This window comes from Neoarius graeffei, chromosome 10 (genome assembly GCF_027579695.1).
Source record: "Neoarius graeffei isolate fNeoGra1 chromosome 10, fNeoGra1.pri, whole genome shotgun sequence".
Lineage (NCBI taxonomy): Eukaryota > Metazoa > Chordata > Actinopteri > Siluriformes > Ariidae > Neoarius > Neoarius graeffei.
In genome coordinates this window covers 30,205,481-30,229,745 of record NC_083578.1, presented here as the reverse complement: position 1 = coordinate 30,229,745, position 24,265 = coordinate 30,205,481, and the positions used below count along the sequence as shown (strand labels likewise).

General features: G+C 45.2%; 1 protein-coding gene across 2 annotated transcripts in view; it reads right to left on the bottom strand.

Moving 5' to 3' along the window:
- Nucleotides 1-15,255, bottom strand: part of LOC132893010 (helicase ARIP4-like) — an 86,900-nt gene extending 71,645 nt beyond the window's left edge. Inside the window, exon 1 of one of the 2 annotated variants that reach the window (XM_060931698.1) lies at nucleotides 15,190-15,255. In XM_060931698.1, the coding sequence (XP_060787681.1) occupies nucleotides 15,190-15,193 (4 nt within the window). In that variant the 5' untranslated portion in view covers nucleotides 15,194-15,255. Of the gene's footprint in view, nucleotides 1-11,472; nucleotides 11,738-15,189 lie in introns of those variants that run through there. The other variant, XM_060931697.1, reaches the window with a different exon arrangement.
- Between the last annotated feature and the right edge of the window lie 9,010 nt (nucleotides 15,256-24,265).

Below are 24,265 nucleotides of genomic sequence, written 5' to 3'. Positions count from 1 at the left end.
GGACATGATGCTCGGAAGTGACCAGGCTTGCCACAGTAGATGCAGCACTTGTCCCTCCTTCTGCGCTCCCTCTCAGATGCGGAGAGGCGAGTACGACCCACTTGCATGGGTTCTGGACAGTCACTGAAGGAGGTAGACGGTCTCCAGGTAGAGGTAGGGAGGCTGGGGGGGCTCAAGGCTTGGTGGCGTTCTCTCATCCTGTTGTCCAGACGAATAGCATGTGAGATGAGGGTTTCGAGGTCACTTGGGCATCCAATAGAGGCCAGACCGTCCTTGATGGGGTCAGACAGACCATGGTGGAAGGCTGACACCAGGGCAGTCTCGTTCCATCCACTTACTGCTGCGAGTGTTCGGAACGAGATGGCGTAATCTGCGACGCTTCCTCCTTGCCGGATGGACATGAGCTTTCGGGCTGCGTCGGTACTGATGTCTGCCTGATCGAAGACCCGAAGCATCTCTTCAGAAAACAGCTGGAAATCAAAGCACTCAGGTCCCTGTCTTTGCCAGATAGCAGTAGCCCAGGCTCGCGCCTTACCAGCTAATAAGGTGATCACAAAGGCAATCTTGCGGCGATCCGTAGTGTAGGTGGTAGGCTGAAGCTCAAAGGTGAGTTGACACTGGGTAAGGAACTCTCGGCACTCACTGTGCTTGCCATCATACCTCTGTGGTGCAGGAAGGCTGGGTTCGCGAGGTGAAGAAGGCAGCATTGCAGGAGGCACTGGAGCAGGAGTGGGAGCTGGATCAGGAGCAGGAACTGGATCAGGAGCAGGAGATGCAGGCAGAGATGTCAGCTGTGCCAGGGTTTTCCCAATTTGCTGAAGCAGTTCCTCGTGGCGAGCGAGGGCCTCACGTTGGCTGGTGAGCGTACGTCCATGAGCGTCCATGGTCGCTCCGAAGCGTGTCAAAGCTGCCATAATTCCCTGAAGGTTGGCCGGGTAGACAGTTGAAGCAGCCTCTGCTGAGTCGGTCATGACGGAGTCTTTCTGTTAGGGTTTTGCTGGGATTCGAACCTGGTTCGTTGGTGTGATAATCCAGCAAACCCCCACTAGGCCACCAGGGGGATGACTCAAATGCAGAGGCGTGAGGCGGAAGTAGAAAAAGAATCAAAAGGTTTATTTAAACTATATACACTATATACAGGGCAAAACAAAAGACAAAAAAAAACCAAAGAGTATAATCCAAAAGAAAAGCAAAGTGCAAAAATACAAAAGCTAAGAAGATCAAAAAACACAGTACAAAGGAAACTGGAGATAAACATAACAGCACAAAGACTCCGTGACAAGAGGACTGAACTCAGGGGTATAAATAGACAAACTAATTAAGGACACAGGTGAAGATAATTAGGCAATTAACACAAACACAAAACACAGGAACAGTGGCGGCCTCTAGAGGCCAAAATAAACACGACATGAAAAGGAAATAACAGCGGCCTCTAGAGGCCAAAACAGTCCAAGTCCTAACACGCACACACAAAATATTACATAAGCTCACCAGTTACTTTAACAGGAACAGCTGTACACCTGCCCAGTCATGCAATTATCCAATTGGCCAATCATGTGGCAGCAGCACAATGCATAAAATCATGCGGACACAGCTCAAGACCTGCAGTTAATGTTCACATCAAACATCAGAATAGAGAAGAAAAGAAAAAAAAGTGATCTCGGTGACTTTGATCATGGCATGGTTTGAGTATTTCAGAAACTGTTGAGCTGGGATTTTCATGTATCCTGAAGAGTATAAAAGCTTTTCAGAACACACAAAAACATCAAACCTTGAGGTGGATGGGCTATGACAGCAGAAGACTCTCGTTTTCTACTTCTGCTAAGCAAGAACAAGAATCTTAGGTCACAGTGCACATTAGGCTCAGTGAAACTGAACAGAAAGAGACCAAACAATGTTTTTCTCATCTTCATCCGCCTAGGTTTGAGCCAATCTGGCCATTTCCTACTGATTTCTCTCTCATGTTGCTGTACCAGCACACTGGACTAATTTCTCTCTAACAAGGTTTTTCAGCTTGATAGTATATTTAGAACCAATAAATTGGTGTCCCATCAATTGTTTATTCCTGCTTCGTACCCAGTGTTCCCCGGATAGGCTCAGGATTAACTGCAACCTTGAACAGAATACAGTGGTTAATGTTAAATACAAAAGGGCACTGAGTGTATGGGAATATCCATCCATCCATCCATTATCTGTAGCCGCTTATCCTGTTCTACAGGGTCGCAGGCAAGCTGGAGCCTATCCCAGCTGACTATGGGCGAGAGGCAGGGTACACGCTGGACAAGTCGCCAGGTCATCGCAGGGCTGACACATAGACACAGACAACTATTCACACTCACATTCGCACCTGCAGTCAATTTGGAGCCACCAATTAGCCTAATCTGCGTGTCTTTGGACTGTGGGGGAAACCGGAGCACCCGGAGGAAACCCACGCAGACATGGGGAGAACATGCAAACTCCACACAGAAAGGCCCTCGTCAGCTGCTGGGCTTGAACCCAGGACCTTCTTGCTGTGAGGTGACAGTGCTAACCACTACACCACCGTGCCGCCTGTGTATGGGAATATCCATCCATCCATTATCTGTAGCCGCTTTATCCTGTTCTCCAGGGTCGCAGGCAAACTGGAGCCTATCCCAGCTGACTATGGGCGAAAGGCGGGGTACACCCTGGACAAGTCATCAGGTCATCGCAGGGCTGACACAGAGACACAGACAACCATTCACACTCACATTCACACCTACGGTCAATTTAGAGTCACCAATTAGCCTAGCCTGCATGCCTTTGGACTGTGGAGGAAACCCACACGGACACAGGGAGAACATGCAAACTCCACACAGAAAGGCCCTCGTCAACCGCTGGGCTCGAACCCAGGACCTTCTTGCTGTGAGGCAACAGTGCTAACCACTACACCACTGTGTACAGGAATAATTCCTCTTTATTTCAGACTCACTTTTAAATATCTTTTTTTCCAGAGAGAAAGCACCACCAAACCATTGAACATATGCATTCATATGGACAAAAACACACACACACACACACAATGTCGGTATTTTGCAAACTCTACTCAATCCAGTCCATATAACTACTATACAGAGAAGCCCAGGAACAAAAACACACATATTGCATGTTTCTTTATTATGTCTTCCATCTAAAGGGTGTGTGTTTGTATATAAACTGTTAATTTTATAGAGGTCCTATCATAAAGCTATCCATAACAGGCAAAGTTTAAGGCATAATTAATTACATATATAAGTAAAATATGCAACTCCTTGAATAAATGGCTGTGGAGAGTTCTATAATGAAACTAATTTGAGCTATAACGTTTAAAAAAAAATTTTTTTTTAGAATGATCTTACTCCGCTGAGTCATGTAGCAATTTTTATGAATTGTGTGTATGAGAGAAAGCTGTGTCTCTAGCATGTTTATGCCACAGAGCTTTTTAACATAGCATGAAGTCAACTTCCCACTAATGCCAAATTTTACACAATGTACCCCAGAGGAGTAAATTCAACAAAGGCAAGTTTGGTTTTTATGTAGTGATGTATTACTTACTTGGCAGCCTATAATGAAATGAAGAGCAGTTACTCTGAATACTCAGAATCTTATTGATCTTATTCATTGTATTATCACTGAAAGAAAGTTTACATTTGCCATAGATTCCTTTTTTTTAACAGAAGAAGGGATAAAAGCATTTACCAAGCATTCAGCATATGAGGTCAAGTGTTGTGTGTGTGTGTGTGTGTGTGTGTGTGTGTGTGTGTGTGTGTGTGGGAGGTTTATCAAAGTGAAGGTAAATTCATGCTCTGTAGGTAGACATCATTTTTGATGCATTAGTTAATTTGTACCTACTAGCTTACAATAAGTAGACTAGTTAAAATTACCGTCTTATTGTTTTGCATGCATTTTCTTTCTGGTCATCCCACACACACAGTTCAACCTTTAATGTCTGAGAAGCTAGAAGCCAGAGGCAGTTGGCATGTTACACAAGTTCCACTCGGGCACGTTATGCAACACAGGATAATCACTGCTCTGTTCATCTACTAATTAAATGTTTAATATTCCATATTAAAAATATTTAAAACTAATATTTGGGTTATTGATCTATGTGAGGCTATGCTGATCTTTTTCTTCTGCAACTATTCTTCTGTTGAACTGGATTTGTGCTTTGCTTCATTATCTTGCTGAAAGGTGATATTTTTCTTCATCTTCAGCTGTCTGACAGAGCCCTGCAGGTTTTGTTCTAAAAAGATTGGTATCTGGAGCCATCAATGATTCCCTCCATCTTGACTATGGCCCTAGTCCCAGCTGAAGAGAAGCAGCCCCATGGCATGATGCTGCCACCACCATGCTTCGCCAAGGGTATGGTGTTCTTTGGTCGATAAGCTGTCTTGTTTTTGTACCAAACACTTTAGAATCATGCTCAAAAGCTTTGCACACTACTGGCATTGTCTTAACCAGCTTCATGAGGTAGTCACCTGGAATGCTTTTCAATTAAAAGTGCTGAATGCAAAGTCATGTAAAATTTTCAAATTTTTTTTATTGTGCATGGCATTTTCCTATGTCTCGCAAGAACAATGTCATGCATACGAGATGTGATCGTTTTGATGTGCTGAGGGTTGCTTTTCTCTGTTTTGGGACCGTCGTCCTACCTCTTGAGGTAAACAGTATGGCCCTACAGAAATAGCCGAACACGAGGAGCTTTAACTAATTAGCATAACTATGGAACTGCATCACACCAAGATGGTGATGCACGAAAAACATTGTGACTGTGCATCGACCTTGAGTTTTGAGTCGCAGGTATGTAAATTTGGGCTTGACATTCGCTGACAGATCTGTGAAACAAAAGACAAATATATCTTTTCTCTGTTGCTGCTTTTGTGTCATTGTTTCTTTCTCTGCAAGATCAAAACATGAGGTGTATAACTCCATACTCGCTAACGTGGAGTCGAGCCCATGTATTCTAAGGCTAAGATAACTAAGCACTTGCTAGAATTATTTAGTTAGCTGTCCAGAAAAATGACATATCATCTAACCTTGCTCTATCTTGTAGTTGCACTCACTAAGCAGGCTTTCCTTTTCTTTTCCACTGGCTTTTAGCTGGCGGAAGAGCAGAGTCCGCCATGTTTACCCATGCTGACTTGGTTAAAAGTAGGTCAAACGCGCCCCACGGTGGTCACATGATATTGTTGCTCGTTTGCTTTGGCAATTTCCGGAATCGTAAAATGCTGGACGCATTTTATCTCAGTAAAACATTTACACATAGGATGCAGTGTGTGCAGCAGCAAAACATCTCGAAATACCAACAGCTATACAAATAGAACATTTTACCCAGAATTCAACTTCACAGTCAGCACCTGTAACAGGTACGCCTCATCAAAAGTTAAATAGTTGAATGTCTTGCCTTTTTAATGCATTTGAGACCATCGAACAGTAAATAGTAAATAATAAAAATACAGTAAATAACCCTATTCGATAACAGAAGTAATCCATATGTCAAGAACTGATCAACTGAGTAAAGAGAAACGACAGTCATTACTTTAAGACTGGAAGTGTATTTTAATTAATTAAAAAAAAAGCACACAACAATATTATTGAATTAGAAGGTTTGTTCAAACTCTTGACGGGTACTGTATACAACAGGGGTCATCAAACTACGGCCCACGGGCCGACTCCGGCCCGCCACCCCCCTTTGACCGGCCCCCCAGCCCCTCTGCCCCCCACCACTTGAACCGGCCCTATGAGGCAATCCCCAAAAGTGGTCATGGCCTATTTTTTTTAAATTGCTTTTTGGCAAATAATAACATGTCTGCATCTTGTATTTTGTTGATTTTATCAATTAAAATTGATATTTAGTTATAAAATGAACTATTCATATTTTCCGAATTTTCATTATGCTCGCGATCAAGCAGTGACAGGCAGCGCATGCACAGAGAACTGTCAGTGTTCAGGACAGCAAAATGGCTAGCGGTAAGCGAAAAGCTGACAGAGAGTGCAGAGTTTTTAAAGAACAGTGAACCACCGATTATTTTTTCGTTCAGTGTAAGGACCGTGCAGTTTGTCTTGTATGTAAAGAAAGTGTGTCGGTTTTCAAAGAATATAATCTGCATCGTCATTACGAAACCCACCACAAAGAGTATGCTAGTTTGCGAGGGCAAACAAGAGAAGACAGGATTCGGAGGATGAAATGCGGACTGGCTGCACAACAGAATGTATTCCTTCGCCAAACCCAGATCAACCAGGCTGCTGTCCGAGCTAGCTATAAGGTAGCTCACTTACTAGCTACCCATGGAAAGCCGTTTACTGATGGGGACTTTGTTAAAGTATGCATGCTTGCTGTGGCCGAGGAGGTGTGTCCCGACAAGAAGGATGCGCTCAACGCGGCGAGTCTCTCCGCACCTACTATGACCAGGCGAACCGAAGATTTGGGGGACAACGTGTATGACCAGCTGAATGAGAAAGCGTCAGAATTCGAGTTTTTTGCTTTGGCCATGGATGAGAGCAATGACGTGCAGGACACAGCACAACTACTGTGATCTATTGCTCATATTATTATAATTTCACTGTTTTTTAAAATGTATTTATTTTATAGGCCTATTTATTTGACCTTTATTAAGTGCTGCACACAATTATTATTAATATTATTAATAATATCAACAGGCCTACCTACAATTTATAATTTTCCACTCACCTTTGCCAGTGTCAATCACCTCAACTAGGCAGGTGTTTCTTAGCTTGACAGCTTTGATGTTATTTTTATTAGAAAATAAATAAATGGAATATCAGTGGTATTTCAAATTAAAACAAAGTGTGAAGACTCAATTACTACTTTTGCAAACCACTAGTAAAGATAAACAAATATGTGCCAGGAATCCAGTGTTGATATAGTAGTGTGGATATAGTAGTGGGGATGGCTGTGCCAGGTTAGTAATCTCTACTACACAATGAGGCCTGCTGATGGTCATATTTGTCTGGGTCATACAATTCTATGTTATATCGCTGACCCGCCCCCGCCCCCCCCATCATAGTCAGGAACGACAATGTGGCCCCCAGAGAAAAAAGTTTGGTGACCCCTGGTATAGACCCTTTTCAGTCACGTGACCTTCGTTAACGCGACCGCCATTTTGGACATGTAGTGGACTTCGGCTCAAATCGGTTTGAATGCGAGGAAGGCGACAAACATAAAAGAAAAAGGAGCGAGATGCAGAAAACTGTATTTACTAGTTTACTGTAATTATGATCTGGCAGCTATTTACACCGGATCCAGTGTAAATAGCTGCCAGAGCCAAGGTCTGGCCAGGCCGCGAGCAAGCGCATGCTGGCTCCGCGGCTGCCGGCTCCGGCCGGGCCGCGAGCGCGTGCGCGCCGGCTCCGCGGCCGCCGGCTCCGGCCGGGCCGCGAGCGCGCCGGCTCCGCAGACGCCGGCTCCGGCCGGGCCGCGAGCGCGCTCCGGAACCTCGGACGTTGGCTCCGGCGGCTATTTACACTGGATCTGGTGTAAATAGCTGCCAGATCATAATTACAGTAAACTAGAATGGAATGTTAACAGCAATGTAATGCCTTTTCTGGCTAATTTTTTTCGTCTTACCTCCAACAAAGTGGTCACTACACAAGCGTTGGTATGCCGCTATCCGTCTTCTCCGTTGGTCAGCATCTACCGGGATCCGATAAAATGATAACCCTTGCCTTGTTTGTTGATGGTTACTACATCCAGGTGCACAACAATATAGTGGCATGATGGAAGTCTTGCTGAAAATAAACACTTTCTTTGCTGCCATTCCTCAATGCTGGCTGTGGTAAACTACTGGTAGTACACGTCCAAAATGGCGGCCGCGTTTGTCGTGACGTCACGTGAAAAGGGTCCATACAAGTTATCCTGATCCTTGAAACATTGGAACTGTGTAGAAAGCTCCCATAAGCTCCATTAAAATTTAAAATCAAATTTGAAGTGAACTAAAATAAATAAAGCTAAAATCTGAAACTATAACCCTTAGATTGTTGATTGCAATCACTTAAATTACTTACAAAATATTGTGATATATTATTACTCTGACTTTCAGGTTCCAAGTTTAAACAGGAAGGTGCATCTTCTAAGGGTTAGACGGTAAAGTATAATAATTACAACAGTAATTATGGCAAGGAAATACAAAAAAAAAAGAGAAAAAGTGATTATGTTTCTACCTTTTTCTAAAATAAGTGTCCCATAATAAGATGGCCTACTTCTGAGCTTGTTCTGAAACCCTGCTTGCAAGCACAAGCGCATACGCGCACGCGCGCGCACGCGCGCACACACAGACATGGGGTTAGGTTTGAGAAGCAGGGACGCTTATGTAACTGAACCAATAGCTGTTACACAACACTTCTGTTCATAGGTACAGAACGTACAACTCATTATTACCAGAACCCATCACACTTTTGTAAGGAATGCATCCAAACTCAAAACACTGGGTTATACACACTAACATTCCCCAAATCGACAGAAGTTTCTATCGAATTTCTACAGAATCTCAAGAGTTATCTTTCAAAGGGTGTGTCCCAAAGACAATTAACATGGGGAATGTTTGTGTTTTTCCTTTTTGCTTCTGTGTAGTGTGAGATGTGTGTGCTCACTGAGGAAATGATCACCAATCACTTCTTTCTTTTCAAACAAATCTGCAGCTATTCATTGACAAGCATAATTAATAGCTTATTACTTATCTGAGCTTTGGTTATTAATTCATTTTTATCCATGTTCAGTGTTTCCACTTTGGAACAGTGTAAAGAAAGTGAGAGTGGTGGCCGACGAGGGCCTTTCTGTGTGGAGTTTGCATGTTCTTCCTGTGTCTGCGTGGGTTTCCTCTGGGTGCTCCGGTTTCCCCCACAGTTCAAAGACATGCGGTTAGGTTCAGCCTTGGACTGAAGTGCCTTTGATCAAGGCACCAAACCCCCAAGTGCTCCCCGGGCACGGTAGCATAGCTGCCCACTGCTCTGGGTATGCGTGTGTGCTCATTGCTGACTTGTGTGTGCGCATGCGTGTGTTCACTGCTTCAGATGGGTTAAATGTAAAGGATGAATTTCACTGTGCTTGAGTGTGCATGTGACAAATAAAGGCTTCTTCTTCTTATGAAAGTATGCTGCACCAGGACCAGGAACTGGGCCAGTGTGTCACACAAATCAGAATGGATACAAGTGTTCTGTTGAGACTTTCGTAACCTTGACACTAAGGTTGTGCAATGCAGTCTCTAAGAAATATTATACAACTATTTATTGCCAATCTTTTATGGTACCTCCAGTATGCCGCACAGCCACAAATCAATGCTGCACAAAGTCTGTGTGACCTTTCAGGTTCTCTAATACAGTTGTATAAGACAAGCATGAATACAATGTCAAATCTATATGAAGAAGCATATGACATCATGTGGACATCTTCCAACTGTTCAGGAATAAGTTATGTGCACAAGCACTTCTAGCATGCCAAGTTGAAGCAAGTGGATGAAATTAACTGCACATGCTCCGAATCTGAACAAGTAATTATAAAATAAATGTATATTCAGCAGAAACTGTACAACAGTCCCAAGGTGCGAAAGGTTCAACAAGTGTCTTATAAATAAATTACCCACTCTGAAATGCCAGAGATGCTTTCCGTAACTGGACAAATGGCATAATTCACCACATGAAGATGAGTAAATAACTGGAACAGATCATTTATTAGCACATCAACAGGTACTTAACCTTATCAATAATTCAATTCTAAGACAACTGAAATTACTTAATTTGCTCACAAACCAATAATAAATATGCCATAAGGCAGTATAAATGAATAGTTTAATGGTTTTAAAACTGGGACCTTTTAAATTTTTAGTTACAGGTGTAACCCACTATCATTAATGTTAGATTTATTACTGAGTTCTTATTGTTTATTCGCCTGTTTGTCTGGTCATTTCAAATGAATAGGCTTAGTTTAAACCTCAATAGGTCGAAAAATTAGGAGGTTTATGAATAATTTCCACCTAAGCTCCATTAAGCTGAGTCTAGGAACACGGACTTTAAATGTTTAGAGGATCTTGTGTGTACTTATCTTGTGTTCTTCACCACGGATCGTTATCATTGTAAGGACATTTCGCATGACAAACACAGACTCATTGTTAAGTTGTAAAACCCCATCACATGCAACAAACCAATAACAAATATGCCATAAGGCAGTATAAATGAATAGTTTAATGGTTTTAAAACTGGGACCTTTTAAATTTTTTGTTACAGGTGTAACCCACTATTATCAATGTTAGATTTATTATTGAGTTCTTATTGTTTATTCGCCTGTTTGTCTGGTCATTTCAAATGAATAGGTTTAGTTCAAACCTCAATAGGTCAAAAAATTAGTAGGTTTATGAATAATTTCCACCTGGATTTTGTGTTTTGTCAATGGAAGGTTCAGGAATAAAAAAGCTCTACGCTCTATTAAGTAGACAAATGCATTTAAATACATTTTAATTTTGTAAAATAAAGATATACTTAGGCGGTCTGAGGACTTTATCTCACAGTTAAAGAGATCCCTGGCTACAAAATTTTGATCTAGGCAGAAATGCACTTTCCAACTGGCTGTGTTCAAAATGAACTATCATGACAAACCTTGAACACCGAGTTTACCTAATTCTAAAAGTATAAAAGTCTTAAATCAGTGCTCTTTTTGTTTTCCTCTGCACCCATTTCAGGATTTCTTTCATCAGTAGCACTTGTGTTTACCACAGCCTCTTCACCCTGGTTGTGGAGACCCTGTTACTCGGCACATTATATTGTTTTCTTTGTGTTGGGGGGGAAAAAAATCACTAAAACGTGTATGACTAGGGGTTACCTCCACCCTTACAGAAAAAAAACACATGAATTTCCCATGGATTTCACATGTGATCACATGTTACCACATGTGGTAAACATTTGTAAAATAAAGATATACTTAGGCGGTATGAGGACTTTATCTCACAGTTAAAGAGATCCCTGGCTACAAAATTTTGATCTAGGCAGAAATGCACTTTCCAACTGGCTGTGTTCAAAATGAACTATCATGACAAACCTTGAACACCGAGTTTACCTAATTCTAAAAGTATAAAAGTCTTAAATCAGTGCTCTTTTTGTTTTCCTCTGCACCCATTTCAGGATTTCTTTCACATGTGGTAACATGTGGAATACATGGTATCAGATTTTGTAACATGTGTTACCATGTAGAGCACATGTGGAAAACATGTTACCACATGTGGAAAACATTCCCACATGTGATTCACATAAAATTGGGCCAAAACCACATGTTTCCCATGTGCAAAACACATTTTCCACATATTTCACATGTGAGAAATCACATGTGAAGTTCATGTGGTTCTTCTGTAAGGGCAGAATCAGAGTTGGGAACCTGTGGTTTATAAATCTACAGAACTAGCCAAAACTTAAAGAGGGTTATTTGGCCAGTGTAAAAGCAGGTCAGGAAAGAGTCATGAGGTCACGCACCTGTTAGAGAGTCTGACTCATCCAGCAGCAACATGATGTCCAGTCCTGATAAATACCACTTTCTTTCTCTCTCTGAACGAACCTCCTGTAGATGTTGACTACGTTCAACTTCTATCTCTGTCACAGTTCGCTGCCCAGATAATTGTCCCTACAGTTGCTTCCTTTGTTTTTCTTTAAAGCGTCTTGTTTGAAGAGTCGTGTGTGTGTGTTCTCGTGTTCTGCAGCAGTCAGTGTGAGTTTCAGCCTCACAAACCAGGAAACAGGACTACAGCCGGTTTACATAATCCTGCACGCTGGTGCCAGGGCCTATCTAGGGGGGTTAACGACTAAAACGCCATCACCCCACACTTCTTCTTGCCCTTTCGTAACACTTCCCACAGCAGAGGGGGAAGGGAGGAGGGTCAGAAGCGAAAAAGGAGTAACTGTGTCTTGTATATATGTCACTCACAGTATTATTATTAGTATAAGTCATACATGTCAACCCCTCACGGCTCTCACCTGTACTCCCTGGTAAAGAAATCCATAATTTCCATACCAAATCCATAGTAATATTTAATGCATAATAAAAATGTATCAGATCTAACCTAATATATGCACTGGTTTATTTCTGTACATCCATATGTACTGTTAACACTCAATTAAACAACAGTCAGTGTTTTCTTAACCCTATATCAGTTCAACAAAATTTAGTGTCTCTTCTCACATATTCCAATAATTTGGGGTTCACTTGGTACATTGTTCAGCAATGTTCCTGATTGCTTTTGCGTGAAGAAATTAATTGACGGCTGTCTCTTTTTCTGGTTTGCATTCTTCACATGCATTTGAGATTTCATGTGTTCCCTCACGTCGTAAATTCCAGAGGCAAACACTTGCACGTCTCTACAACAAATTGTGCAGTTGACATACTCAGCACCCATTTTGGAAGCAATAATTATTCCATTGAATGTTTCTGTCCATTTGGGAAGAAAGCAACCTCCAGTTTTAGATGTTTTGAGTTTTTTCTTCGGTGGTGCCGACATCTTGACCTCTTGAACTGTCTATAGTTACGCTACATGTGCTGTTATTTCCCGCTCAGTGTGCAGGAAAATCACAATTGCGCATGCTCAGACATTCGGAATGGCTTGTTGGTACTAGCGGAAGTACTGGTTGAGTAATTCTAAATGTAGAAAAGTCCGGTTCCCATGCATTTTCGTATTTCATGATGATTTTTTTGATGGTAATAAATCAAAATAATTTTAAGGTGAAAATGTAGAAAAATCCGTAATTGAATATCACTACGCCCGTACCATTTTTAAAATGCCAAAATCCGTAGGGAATACGGGAAATCCGTAGGGGTTGACATGTATGATAAGTACAAGTAGTATTAGCTAACTGCCCTCAGGACAGTTGTATGATGGTGGTAGTAGTAAGTTTTCTTCCATTCTACATCCTAAATCAAAGTTCTCACAGCACAGTTTGATATAAGATAGGAAACTTTGCTTTATGTGAACTGAAGGACCTGACACGATCCCCAGAACACAGTTTGATAAAAGTATAACTTGGAGAATGATATCAAAGGCTACCATAATGAGAACTATATACCAGCATAACCTCAGGGATAAATAAATAATCATCAAGTCTCAAGAACATAAAGGTCAGTTTAGGTTAATAAGAGGAAGACTGTGTATAGAAGGGCTGCGATTCTTAGATTGAGTGACTGATGACAAATTAAAGGAAAAAAACTGACTCTGGTACCTGTGGGAGATCTCATCTCATCTCGTTATCTCCAGCCGCTTTATCCTGTTCTACAGGGTCGCAGGCAAGCTGGAGCCTATCCCAGCTGACTACGGGCAAAAGGCAGGGTACACCCTGGACAAGTCGCCAGGTCATCACAGGGCTGACACATAGACAACCATTCATGCTCACATTCGCACCTACGGTCAATTTAGAGTCACCAGTTAACCTAACCTGCATGTTTTTGGACTGTGGGGGAAACCAGAGCACCTGGAGGAAACCCACGCGGACACGGGGAGAACATGCAAACTCCGCACAGAAAAGCCCTCGCCGGCCACGGGACTCGAACCCGGACCTTCTTGCTGTGAGGCGACAGCGCTAACCACTTACACCACCATGCCGCCCCTGTGGGAGATGTTGGACCTATTATCAAAACATCCATTACCAAAACATCAGATAAGATAACATCTCCAGACATTTGTAGAATGTATACTTGGAGGCACTTTCTCCTGTAATTTGTCTATATGTGGTTCTTCCAGTATAAATGGAAATAAACTCAAATTAAGGGTAGTATCTCACTGGGCTGCGACAGCCCGCGATTAGTTGGAGACACAACAATTGTGATAAAATATGCGAATTAGTGACAATTTTCACTTGGAATCACACTGAATTGATATTCGCATATTTTACAGCAATTGTTGTGTCTCCAACTAGTCGCAGGCTGTCGCAGCCCGGCTTTCCTCGGTAGGCAGGGAAGTAGAGAAGCCTCACGGAAACTGACTTGGGAAGGGTTCGCGACGGCTTTGCGACGCCAGCGACGGATTTGCGGCTATTTTGAGAGAAATTTTGTAGCACTAATTTTTTGAACATTTCATCTCATCATCTCTAGCCGCTTTATCCTGTTCTACAGGGTCGCAGGCAAATTTCAGCGACGAAGGAGCAACACTTTGTGACTCATGCGAGGAAATTGAGAAGCCCCGCGAATGTTTCAAGACACTTTTGAAACTCTCTCATGAATTACGTTTGCAATTTGTTGCAAGCTGTCGCAGCCCAGTGAGATACTGGCTTAAGGATAAAATTCTCCCCTTTATCTTGTATCACTTAATATAATTACAGAGCCAAAACCAAGAATTACTGTCCAAATATTTGTCAACAATATGGCATATGGACTTTCTGATATATTTCTAATCTTTATACATGTTAATGATAAATAAAAATGTTTAATAAGTATGCTTGTTATTGTGTAACAGAACTAATAATCATTAACTTAATCAGAACTAAGAGATGTAAAAGTCACGTGCTTATCTTCTCTTTCCCCCCCAGAAAATTTTCTTCACAACCAAGTCAAATAGGATTTGATTAACATTGTACTGCCCACATTTTTCATGGCATTATTCCATCAGCTCATCTATTTAATTCAGGCATACATGTTTATTCCCACTTTTCCTTGACCCACTTTCACAGAGTTCCAACAACCAACCACTCCCTCAAGTCATGCCCTATTTTCATATAATGTGTCATATTTAAATGTTTTCATTTCTTTTGATTCTGCACAGAAAAGGTCGCAGTTATTGTTGAAGGCTATATAATTGATATATTTCTCTCCTACACTTGCTTGTCATTAGACACATTCAGAAATATAAAAGTGAAACCATGTAGCACCAAGGTTTAGTACAGGTTACCAACATACACCAGATACTTAGTTTTATGTCTAATCTGATCAAATTATGATTGAAGTCTGTATTTACGCAACTGTTTTAAAATAATCTTTCGACAAAGCCAATTATTGCATTCTACTTCTTATTTACTGTAAGTCAGGGAACCAAAAGTGGCACAACCAGTCTGAAGAGAAAGTTTTAAAGATTCACACAGTTAAGAAATTATTTTTTACTTGTTCCTTTAACTTCCTTACTCTGTTTCCCACTCCCACTTGTTCCATAATACTAGCCTAGTCATTCATTCATTCTGGTTCAGCAAGGAAGAAACATGCATAGCTGTACTCACTCATGACGCTACACCAGGACAGAACACAGCACACTCTTCTGCAGAATCTTCTCTTCCTTATAACTAACACACACACACACACACACACACAGAAAGACCGAGACGATTGCGCTTATAGCTCCAAGACAGACTGTTTAATGAGGGTGAATGGCCCAGATTGACTAAAGCCTTGTTGAATGCTTACAAAACAATGTGTCGCTGCAAAAGTGCCTTTGTGCCCTGTCAGTCACAACCCCCCTCCCCCACAATACCCGATCTACTTGATCCACCAGTCGTTAAAGCCAACATCTCTCTCTCTCTCTCTCTCTCACACACACACACACACACACACACTTCTACGTCATTGATCCCCCCATCCCCTTTACCCCACTCCCACCGCTGTCTTCAGTCAGTGTTCACAGGGGTACCAGATGAATCAGGGTAGAAAGAAAGAAATATTGAGTGTGAGATAAAGAGGGGTGGGTGGGACTAGGAAATATTTACAGGACAATGTTCAAGATTTAGAATGTGTATTATATAACCTTGCTATATAAATTCAAAGGTAATTACTGCATTCACAAACATAAAAAAAGAATTATTAAACAAACCAACTGTGGCAGCGGGGGCGTGGTCAAGCGTCGGTCTGTGAAGGGAGGGCGGAGTCAGGGAAGGTAAGTGGCAGAATCACTGCACCTGACGGGAATTAACCTGTGTTTGTGTGTCTCCCCCACTGACCGCGCCCTATAAGAGGAGAGGGAGCGCAGAGGAAGGGAGCTCTCCCGACCAGAACACGTGTGTGTGTATATATATATATATATATATATATATATATATATATATGAGTGAATATAAAAGCTGAAAAGCTAAAATAAAAAGAGTTATTGAGAACTCAGTTCTGGCCTGCCATGCTTCTGTGCTCCACCCACCTGGTATAATTTTACAGTGGTGCCGAAACCTGGGATAGTGCAGAAGGGAACGGCCACATGGAGTCCTCCCCCTTTCAGGACCTGGTCCATGCCCTCGCCACGGCCTAACAGAGCCAGCACCAGGCACTGATCGCCCTCCGGAAGGAACAAGAACAGCGCTTCGAAGCCCTGGTGCTGGCGCAACAGGAAGATCGCCAGGCGATCCGGTACCTGCTCGTGTCGGCGGGGGCCCTGATCACCACCACCGTGGACCCGCCCCACCTCACCCTAACGAAGATGGGTCCGCAGGACGACCCCGAAGCCTTCCTCGCTCTTTTTGAGCAGGCAGCCGAGGCATGGGGTTGGCCGGGGGAACAGCGCGCGGCGCGCCTCCTCCCCTGCTAACGGGCGAGGCGCAGCTGGCCGCGCTACAGCTCCCCGCCAACAGCCAGCTGGTCTACGCGGACCTCCACAGGGCCGTCCTCCAGCGCGTGGGTCGCACCCCGGAGCAGCAGCAGCAGCGCTTCTGCGCACTGCGCCTGGAGGAGGTCAGCCGTTCGCATTCAGCCAGCAACTCCGGGAGGCCTGCCGGCGGTGGCTGAGGGCCGACAACCACGACGCAGAGGGAATCATCGATCTGGTGGCGCTGGAGCAATTTGTCGCTCAACTTCCGGAAGGAACCACGGAGTGGGTCCAGTGCCATCACCCAGCGTCGCTGGATCAGGTCATCGAGCTGGCGGAGGACCATATGGTGGCCATTCCGATGGCAGGACAGCATGTCTCCCCTCCCCCCCCCCCCTCTCTCTCTCCCCCCTTCTGTTCCTTGTCCTCGCCCCATTCCCCCACCGCGGAGCCAGGGGCCGGCTCCACCCCAGCCACACCCGCGGTGTCCTACCATTTCCTACTTCCGTGTCTGTGTCTTCCCCCTCTCAGGTGAGTGATCTCCGAAACACCGGTGCAGAGAGGGAACCTTTGCTGGCGCTGCGGGGAACCAGGGCACCTCCAGGATCAGTGCTCGGCGATGGAGGTGGGTGCGGTGGTCCGGATCCCCGACGCGCCAGGGACCGCCCTCGATCAGGCCAGAGCGTATCGCATACCGGTGAGTATCCAAGGGGATACGTATCAGACTTTCGTGGACACCGGCTGTAATCAGACCTCAATCCACCAAAGCCTGGTGCAAGACGAGGCATTGAGGAGAGCACAATTGGTGAAGGTGTTGTGTGTGCACGGGGAAGTTCACAACTACCCTTTAGTGTCAGTCCACATTCTATTTCGAGGGGAGAAATTTAGAGTACAGGCGGCGGTTAATCCTCGCCTCACCCACTCAATAATTTTGATGACTGATTGGCTGGGATTCGGGGAATTAATGACTTTTAGTGAAGAGTGGGGCCTGCCATAATTTAGCGGGGGGAGGTCCCGATGTGGCTTTGGCAGGAGCAGCTGTCACAGAGCCATCCACATCACCACCACGTCAGAGTGAGGAGCAGCATGCTCCTCCTCCCTCTCTCAGGGAATCCCTCGTGGATTTCCCGTTAGAACAGTCGTGAGACGAGACTCTGCGGCATGCGTTTGATCAAGTGAGAGTAATCGATGGTCAAATGCTCCAGCCAAACGCCACCCCGTCCTTCCCCTATTTCTCCATTTTTAAGGATAGATTATACCGAGTGACGCAGGACACTCAGACGAAGGAGCAGATCACACAGCTTTTATATTCACTCATATATATACACACACACGAGTTCTGGTCGGGAGAGCTCCCTTCCTCTGCGCTCCCTCTCCTCTTATAGGGCGCGGTCACTGGGAAAGACACACAAACACAGGTTAATTCCCGTCAGGTGCAGTGATTCTGCCACTTACCTTTCCTGACTCCGCCCTCCCTTCACAGACCGATGCTTGACCATGCCCCCGCTGCCACACCGACATTTAACAGAAAGCATGAACACAGGCAAACATCAAAGTGTGGCACAATAAAAATATATACTCACCAGCCACTTTAAAGGTGTCACAGAATGCATTTATTTAATATATTAAATTGTGCCCTGTGATGACCTGGCGACTTGTCCAGGGTGTACCCTGCCTTTCGCCTGTAGTCAGCTGAGATAGGCTCCAGCTTGCCTGCGACCCTGTAGAACAGGATAAAGCGGCTAGAGATAATGAGATGAGATGAGATGTCTAAATGGAAGGTATGTGACTGATCAGAACAAAATAAATGACCAGATGTGGTTTTACAGGCCAATTTACAATCATATGGTTTGGTCCTAGAATGAAACAAGCTATCCTCCCTTTTTTTGGTGGACTCATTGATATGTTGATGAGCTCTGCTCTGACTAGTTGGTTTACAGCAAGGCGGTTTGTCAGCCTACAACATTTATAAGAGGGAGCTGATATGATGTACTCTTAAATGCAACTGAACTACTTAGCTTCTGAGTTATGCCTTCGATCCATTATCTATACCATTTATTCATCAGTGTCACAGGGGAAGCTAGAGCCATTCCCAGCTGACTTTGGTTGAGAGGCAAAGTACACCCTGGGCAGGACTAACACAGATGAAGAACCATTCACATTCACACCTATGGGCAATGTGGAGTAGCCAGTTGACATAATCTGTCTGTCTTTGGACTATGGGAGGAAGGCAGAGGAACCAGAGGCAACCTGGAGGAAATCCACACAGGCATGGGGAGAACATGCAAACTACACACAGAAAGGCCCTAGTTGGCCATGAGATTCAAACCCAGAAGCTTCTTGTTGTGAGGAGACAGTGCTAACCACTGCACCACTGTGCCACTGAGTTATGTCTTGTTGAGATATAAATTAAAGATTTACTTGACAAAGGGTTTGACAAAGGTGCATCTTATATGCTAGACTTATATGATAACACAAGTGTGTGATATGAATTTTGTACCTTGACCAGTCAGGATCTCTTTCAGAATTTCAACTAAGAAGATAATGCAGAACAATGCTTCCACAATACCGTGTGCAGAAATATTGCATAGAGGAACTGCTTTTAGTTATCACATTGTATAGTCCACTAAAACTAACACAAAGCAATACCATCATGCAGACTGATCTGATAGCCCAATGAAATCCATAGCAATTCTTCTGAAGGGGATCTTGGTAATGGTAAGGGGTACAATGGTGCCTTTGGGGTGGCCAGTGGATTCACCAGCAGACATTCGTGACGTGCCATGTACCACCTGTGAACACTGCTGTAAATGCCCAGCCTATGGAAACAGGCCATGAGACTGTTTCAGTGTTTTATCCTGACCTAAATGCTCTGCAATGGGATTATGATGAGCCACATGGAATAAAAGTTTCCTATGGCTCTTTGGGACCAACAAATGGGTTGTTTTTTCTCCTGTGCGAGTTTCCTGTATCACTCAATACAATCTATTTTTAATAACTGAAAAGTATGTGTAGGAGACCACAACGGTAAGCTGGAGGTTTTGACCATAGACTCTCACATGGTCAAAAGCATGCTTCAGGGTTTCGTCCCACAACTGTTATAATGGGAAATCCTGAAGGGTAATCCCTGCAGAGTATGGAGTGGCAGAGCCCTCCCCACTCTCCACGTCCCCCTTATGCAGACAGCCCTATGACCACCTCCCCAGGTAACGCTGCACTGGAATCCCCCCAAGTTTTGCTACACCGGGACCCATCCACAAATAAATGCTTTACTAATATTTTAAACCCAGTCAATTTGTCCCCGGGAATTAGTGGATGGATGAGGTGAGGGCTAACCACCTCACCTCCATACTATGCTTTTCACCCCATATTAGTGATGGGCACCAGTGGATATTTGTGAACATCCCCATGTACACCTTCATCAATTGTGCTTTGATGAACTGTGGTCTGATTACAACCCAAGTCCACCAAGGCCTGATGTGTACCCCCTTGAATATTACTGCCACTTGGTATGCTCCTGCTCAAGCAGGGGAGGCCCGAGGTGCATCAGCAATGCAGATCAGAATCCCCACCTCCTTAAGGGGATGCTGATCTGGGAAATGCCCAGCTTTTCTGTCGCACCTACAGACCTGCCAGAGCTTTTTCCCCAGTCTTGGTGAGCATGGATGGTTCCATTTGTGGAGAGAGAGGGAGCTATTGGCAACATTGGCATGGAGGCGCAAGGGGGTGAGGGCAAATAGGGAGGGACATGGGTTCAGAAAGTAGGCTTCGGGGGAATTGGCCCCCATTTCCATGGTGCAAGGGTAGGGGAGTGGTGAGAAAACAGAAATAGAAAAAAGAGAGAGAGAGAGAGAGAGAGAGAGAGAAGGGGCGTCTGCTCCCAGAAACACAGGTAGATGGTCTTCCATCAGCTGAACTGCCTTCTCCAATGACATGACATGGTGGCACTGGGCCGAGGTGGATGTTCCTCCCAGCAGTTGAATGACAAACTACTCCAGTATCACTTGGTCAATGATGTCCTTGGCATCAGACTCTCCAGTTAGCAGCCACCATTATCAAGTGTCTTGGAGCTGTTGGGCGAAGGTGATCTGTACTCGATGATGTGACATCCTTGAAATGCAGCCATTAAGGAGCCTTCCTTGACATTGAGGCTACATCCACACGACAACGGCAACGAGATGTTATTTAAAAATATATCGCGTCCAAATGGGTAACAATCAGTAAAATATCAGGTCCATATGGCAACGCAACGCTTGCTGAAAACGATGCAATACACATGCCACACCTCTAGGGGCGCTGTAAGACGGTCCCTTCGGAGACACCAGAACAATAGAAGAAGTAAGGACGCATGCGCATAAACTATTATGCGCGAGACTTCATATTAGCCACAAAGTCAGGAAAATCTGTTCGTAAAATTACATTATAATGACGAAATACAATGAAAAGTATTTTTCCAGTCTCACCTGTGAAAGGTAATCCCATGTGATCTCGTTTGGACGGCAAACCTGTTGGTACAGTTAAACGCAGCTAATCTTTATTCTCCGCTTTGACCTATCCAATATGGCGGCGAGGATGACGTATGATTCTACACGGAAGGCGGCGTCTTTAATGGTCCGGAATAAATTGAATGCTACACGTTGATGGATTAATTTGTTGTTTCTCACCTGTGAAAGGTAATCCCATATGATCTCGTTTGGATGGTAAACCTGTTGGTACAGTTAAACACAGCACATGAATCTTTATGCTCCACTTTGACCTATCCAATATGGTGGCGAGGATGACGTATGATTCTACGCGGAAGGCGGCGTCTTTAATGGTCCGGAATAAATTGAATGCTACACGTTGATGGATTAATTTGTTGTTTCTCACCTGTGAAAGGTAATCCCATATGATCTCGTTTGGACGGTAAACCTGTTGGTACAGTTAAACGCAGCACATGAATCTTTATTCTCCACTTTGACCTATCCAATATGGCGGCGAGGATGACGTATGATTCTACGCGGAAGGCGGCGTCTTTAATGGTCCGGAATAAATTGAATGCTACACGTTGATGGATTAATTTGCTCTTCTACGCCCTTTTTGAGGAATGTATTGTAGGACTTAAACCCACATCTGAAGAGGTGAGATCGCTCCTTTTTTTTCCCTATTTTTGCTGGCGGGATTGACTCTGCCCTAAGGGCAGAGTCTCTCTCTCTCTCTCTCTCTCTCTCTCTCTCTCTCTCTCTCTCTCACTTTGCACCATTACACAATAAATATTCACAGTGAAAATATTTTGTAAGCGCATTTCATGAACCAAGTTATAGGATTTGTTGACAACTCGCATCGAGTTCATTACACTTCTACCCGGCGTGAAGCACTCACAGTCATGTGGTTGTGACGTCATCATAAACAAATCCGTTCTACTCATCCAGACGACTTCACAACGGCAACGTTGCCAGATCTTTCCACTCTGGAACCCGTTCTCAAAAAGATTGCGTTTTGGGCACCCAAAACGCTGGTGCCGTGTGGACGCCAGGCCTAAATGATAAGCAATTGTATCAGAGTCACCTGAATCCGTTGCCGTGTGGACAGGGCCTGAGAAACACCCTATGTTTTCAATATGTCCTATCTGACATTCGTCTGAACAGATCCCTCTCCTTAATTGACCTGCATGGGCAAAGGAACAATAGGCTTTTCTGGCCTAAACAGTTCTATCCACTGGGGAGCTCCCCCAAAAAACTCCATACCTTCAAGGGCTTTTTTCTGTTTGCATTTGCACCATGAATAGGAATGCTGAAGTGACATGAGCTGGCTTGCTAACGTGACATTAGCTGAAAATGCTAGCAAAGACTTTTATGCACTGCAAAAATTTGAAAACTGAATTTGAGGAGAAAGTTACTTAATACTAGTGAAATTACTTTCTGCATAGACAGATATTTTTATATAAGACTGTGGCAGCGGGGGCGTGGTCAAGCGCCGGTCTGTGACAGGAGGGCGGAGTCAGGGAAGGTGAGTGGCAGAATCACTACACCTGAGAGCAATTAACCTGTGTTTGTGTGTCTTCCCAGTGACCGCTCCCTATTTAGGGAGGGAGAGCGAGAGCAGAGGAGATCTCTCCCGAACCAGACACCTGATGTGTGTGTGCGCGTGTGTCTGTGTCAAACATATTGTGTTCACTGAAAAGTGTAGCAATAAAACTATTTGTTGAACCTGATCTCTGTCCTGCCGTCCTCTGTGCTCCACCCCTCCGTAAGAACTGCTACAGTGGTGCCGAAACCCGGGAGATTGGAGCACAGCAGCCTAACAGCCCCATGGAGTCCTCCCCGTTCGCCGAATTGGTCCACGCCCTCGCTACAGCCCAGCAACGCCAGCACCAGGCGCTACTCACCCTCTGAAAGGAGCAAGAAGAGCGGTTTGAGGCCCTGGTGTTGGCCCAACAAGAAGATTGGGAGGCGTTCCGGCACCTCCTCGCGTCGGCGGGGTCCACCAGTGCTCCGACCGCGGGCCCGTCTCGCCTCACTGTCACCAAGATGGGCCCGCAGGACGACCCCAAGGCGTTCATCATGCTCTTCGAGCAAGTCGCTGAAGCCTCGGGGTGGCCGATGGAGCAGCGCGCAGTGCGCCTCCTCCCCCTGCTATCGGGAGAGGCACAGCTGGCCGTGCTACAGCTCCCCGCTGACCGCCGGCTGGCCTACGCGGACCTCTGCCGGTCCGTCCTCCAGCGCATGGGGCGCACTCCAGAACAGCAGCACCAGCGCTTCCGCGTGTTGCGCTTGGAGGAAGTCGGCTGGCCGTTCGCGTTTGGCCAGCAGCTCCGGGACGCCTGCTGGCGGTGGCTGAGGGCCGACAACCGCGACGCCGAGGGAATCATCGACCAGGTGGTACTGGAACAGTTCGTCGCTCGCTTGCCAGCAGGAACTGCGGAGTGGGTCCGGTGCCACCGCCCGGCGTCGCTGGATCGGGCAGTCGAGCTGGCAGAGGACCATTTGGCGGCTGTCCCGGTGGCAGGACAGCAGATGGCATCTTCTCTTCTCTCCTCTTCTCTCTCTCTCCCCCTCCTCCTGTGTCCCGTCCTCGCCCCATTCCCCCACCGCGGAGGCGGGGGCCGGCACCACCCCAGCCGGCCCGCCGCACCCGCGGTGCCCTCCCATTTCTCCCTTCTGTGTCTGTCTCTCCCCCACCTCAGGTGAGTGAGCCCCAGATCACCGGTGCAGAGGGAAAGCCCGGGCCAGTTTGCTGGTGCTGCGGGGAGCCAGGCCACCTTCAACAGCAGTGCACGGCGATGGAGGTGGGTGCGGTGGTTCGGATCCCCAACGCGCCAGAGGCCGCCCTCGATCGGGCCGGAGCGTATCGCATACCGGTGAGTATCCAAGGGGCTACATATCAGGCGTTGGTGGATTCTGGTTGTAATCAGACCTCAATTCGCCAAAGCCTGGTTCAAAACGAGGCATTGGGGGGAGCACAAGGGGTGAAGGTGTTGTGTGTGCACGGGGATGTTCACCGCTACCCTTTGGTGTCGGTCCACATTATTTTCAGAGGGGAAAAGTTTATAGTGAAGGTGGCGGTTAATCCTCGCCTTACCCACTCGATAATTTTGGGGACTGATTGGCCGGGATTTCGGGGTTTAATGACACACCTAGTAAAGAGTGGGTCCTGCCATTTGACAGGGGGAGGTCCCGGTGTCGCTTTGGCGGGAGCAGCTGTCACAGAGCCGTCTACGTCATCTCCGCGTCAGAGTGAGGAGCCGCCGGCTCCTCCTCTCTCTATTGGGGAATCCCTCGCGGATTTCCCATTAGAGCAGTCGCGAGATG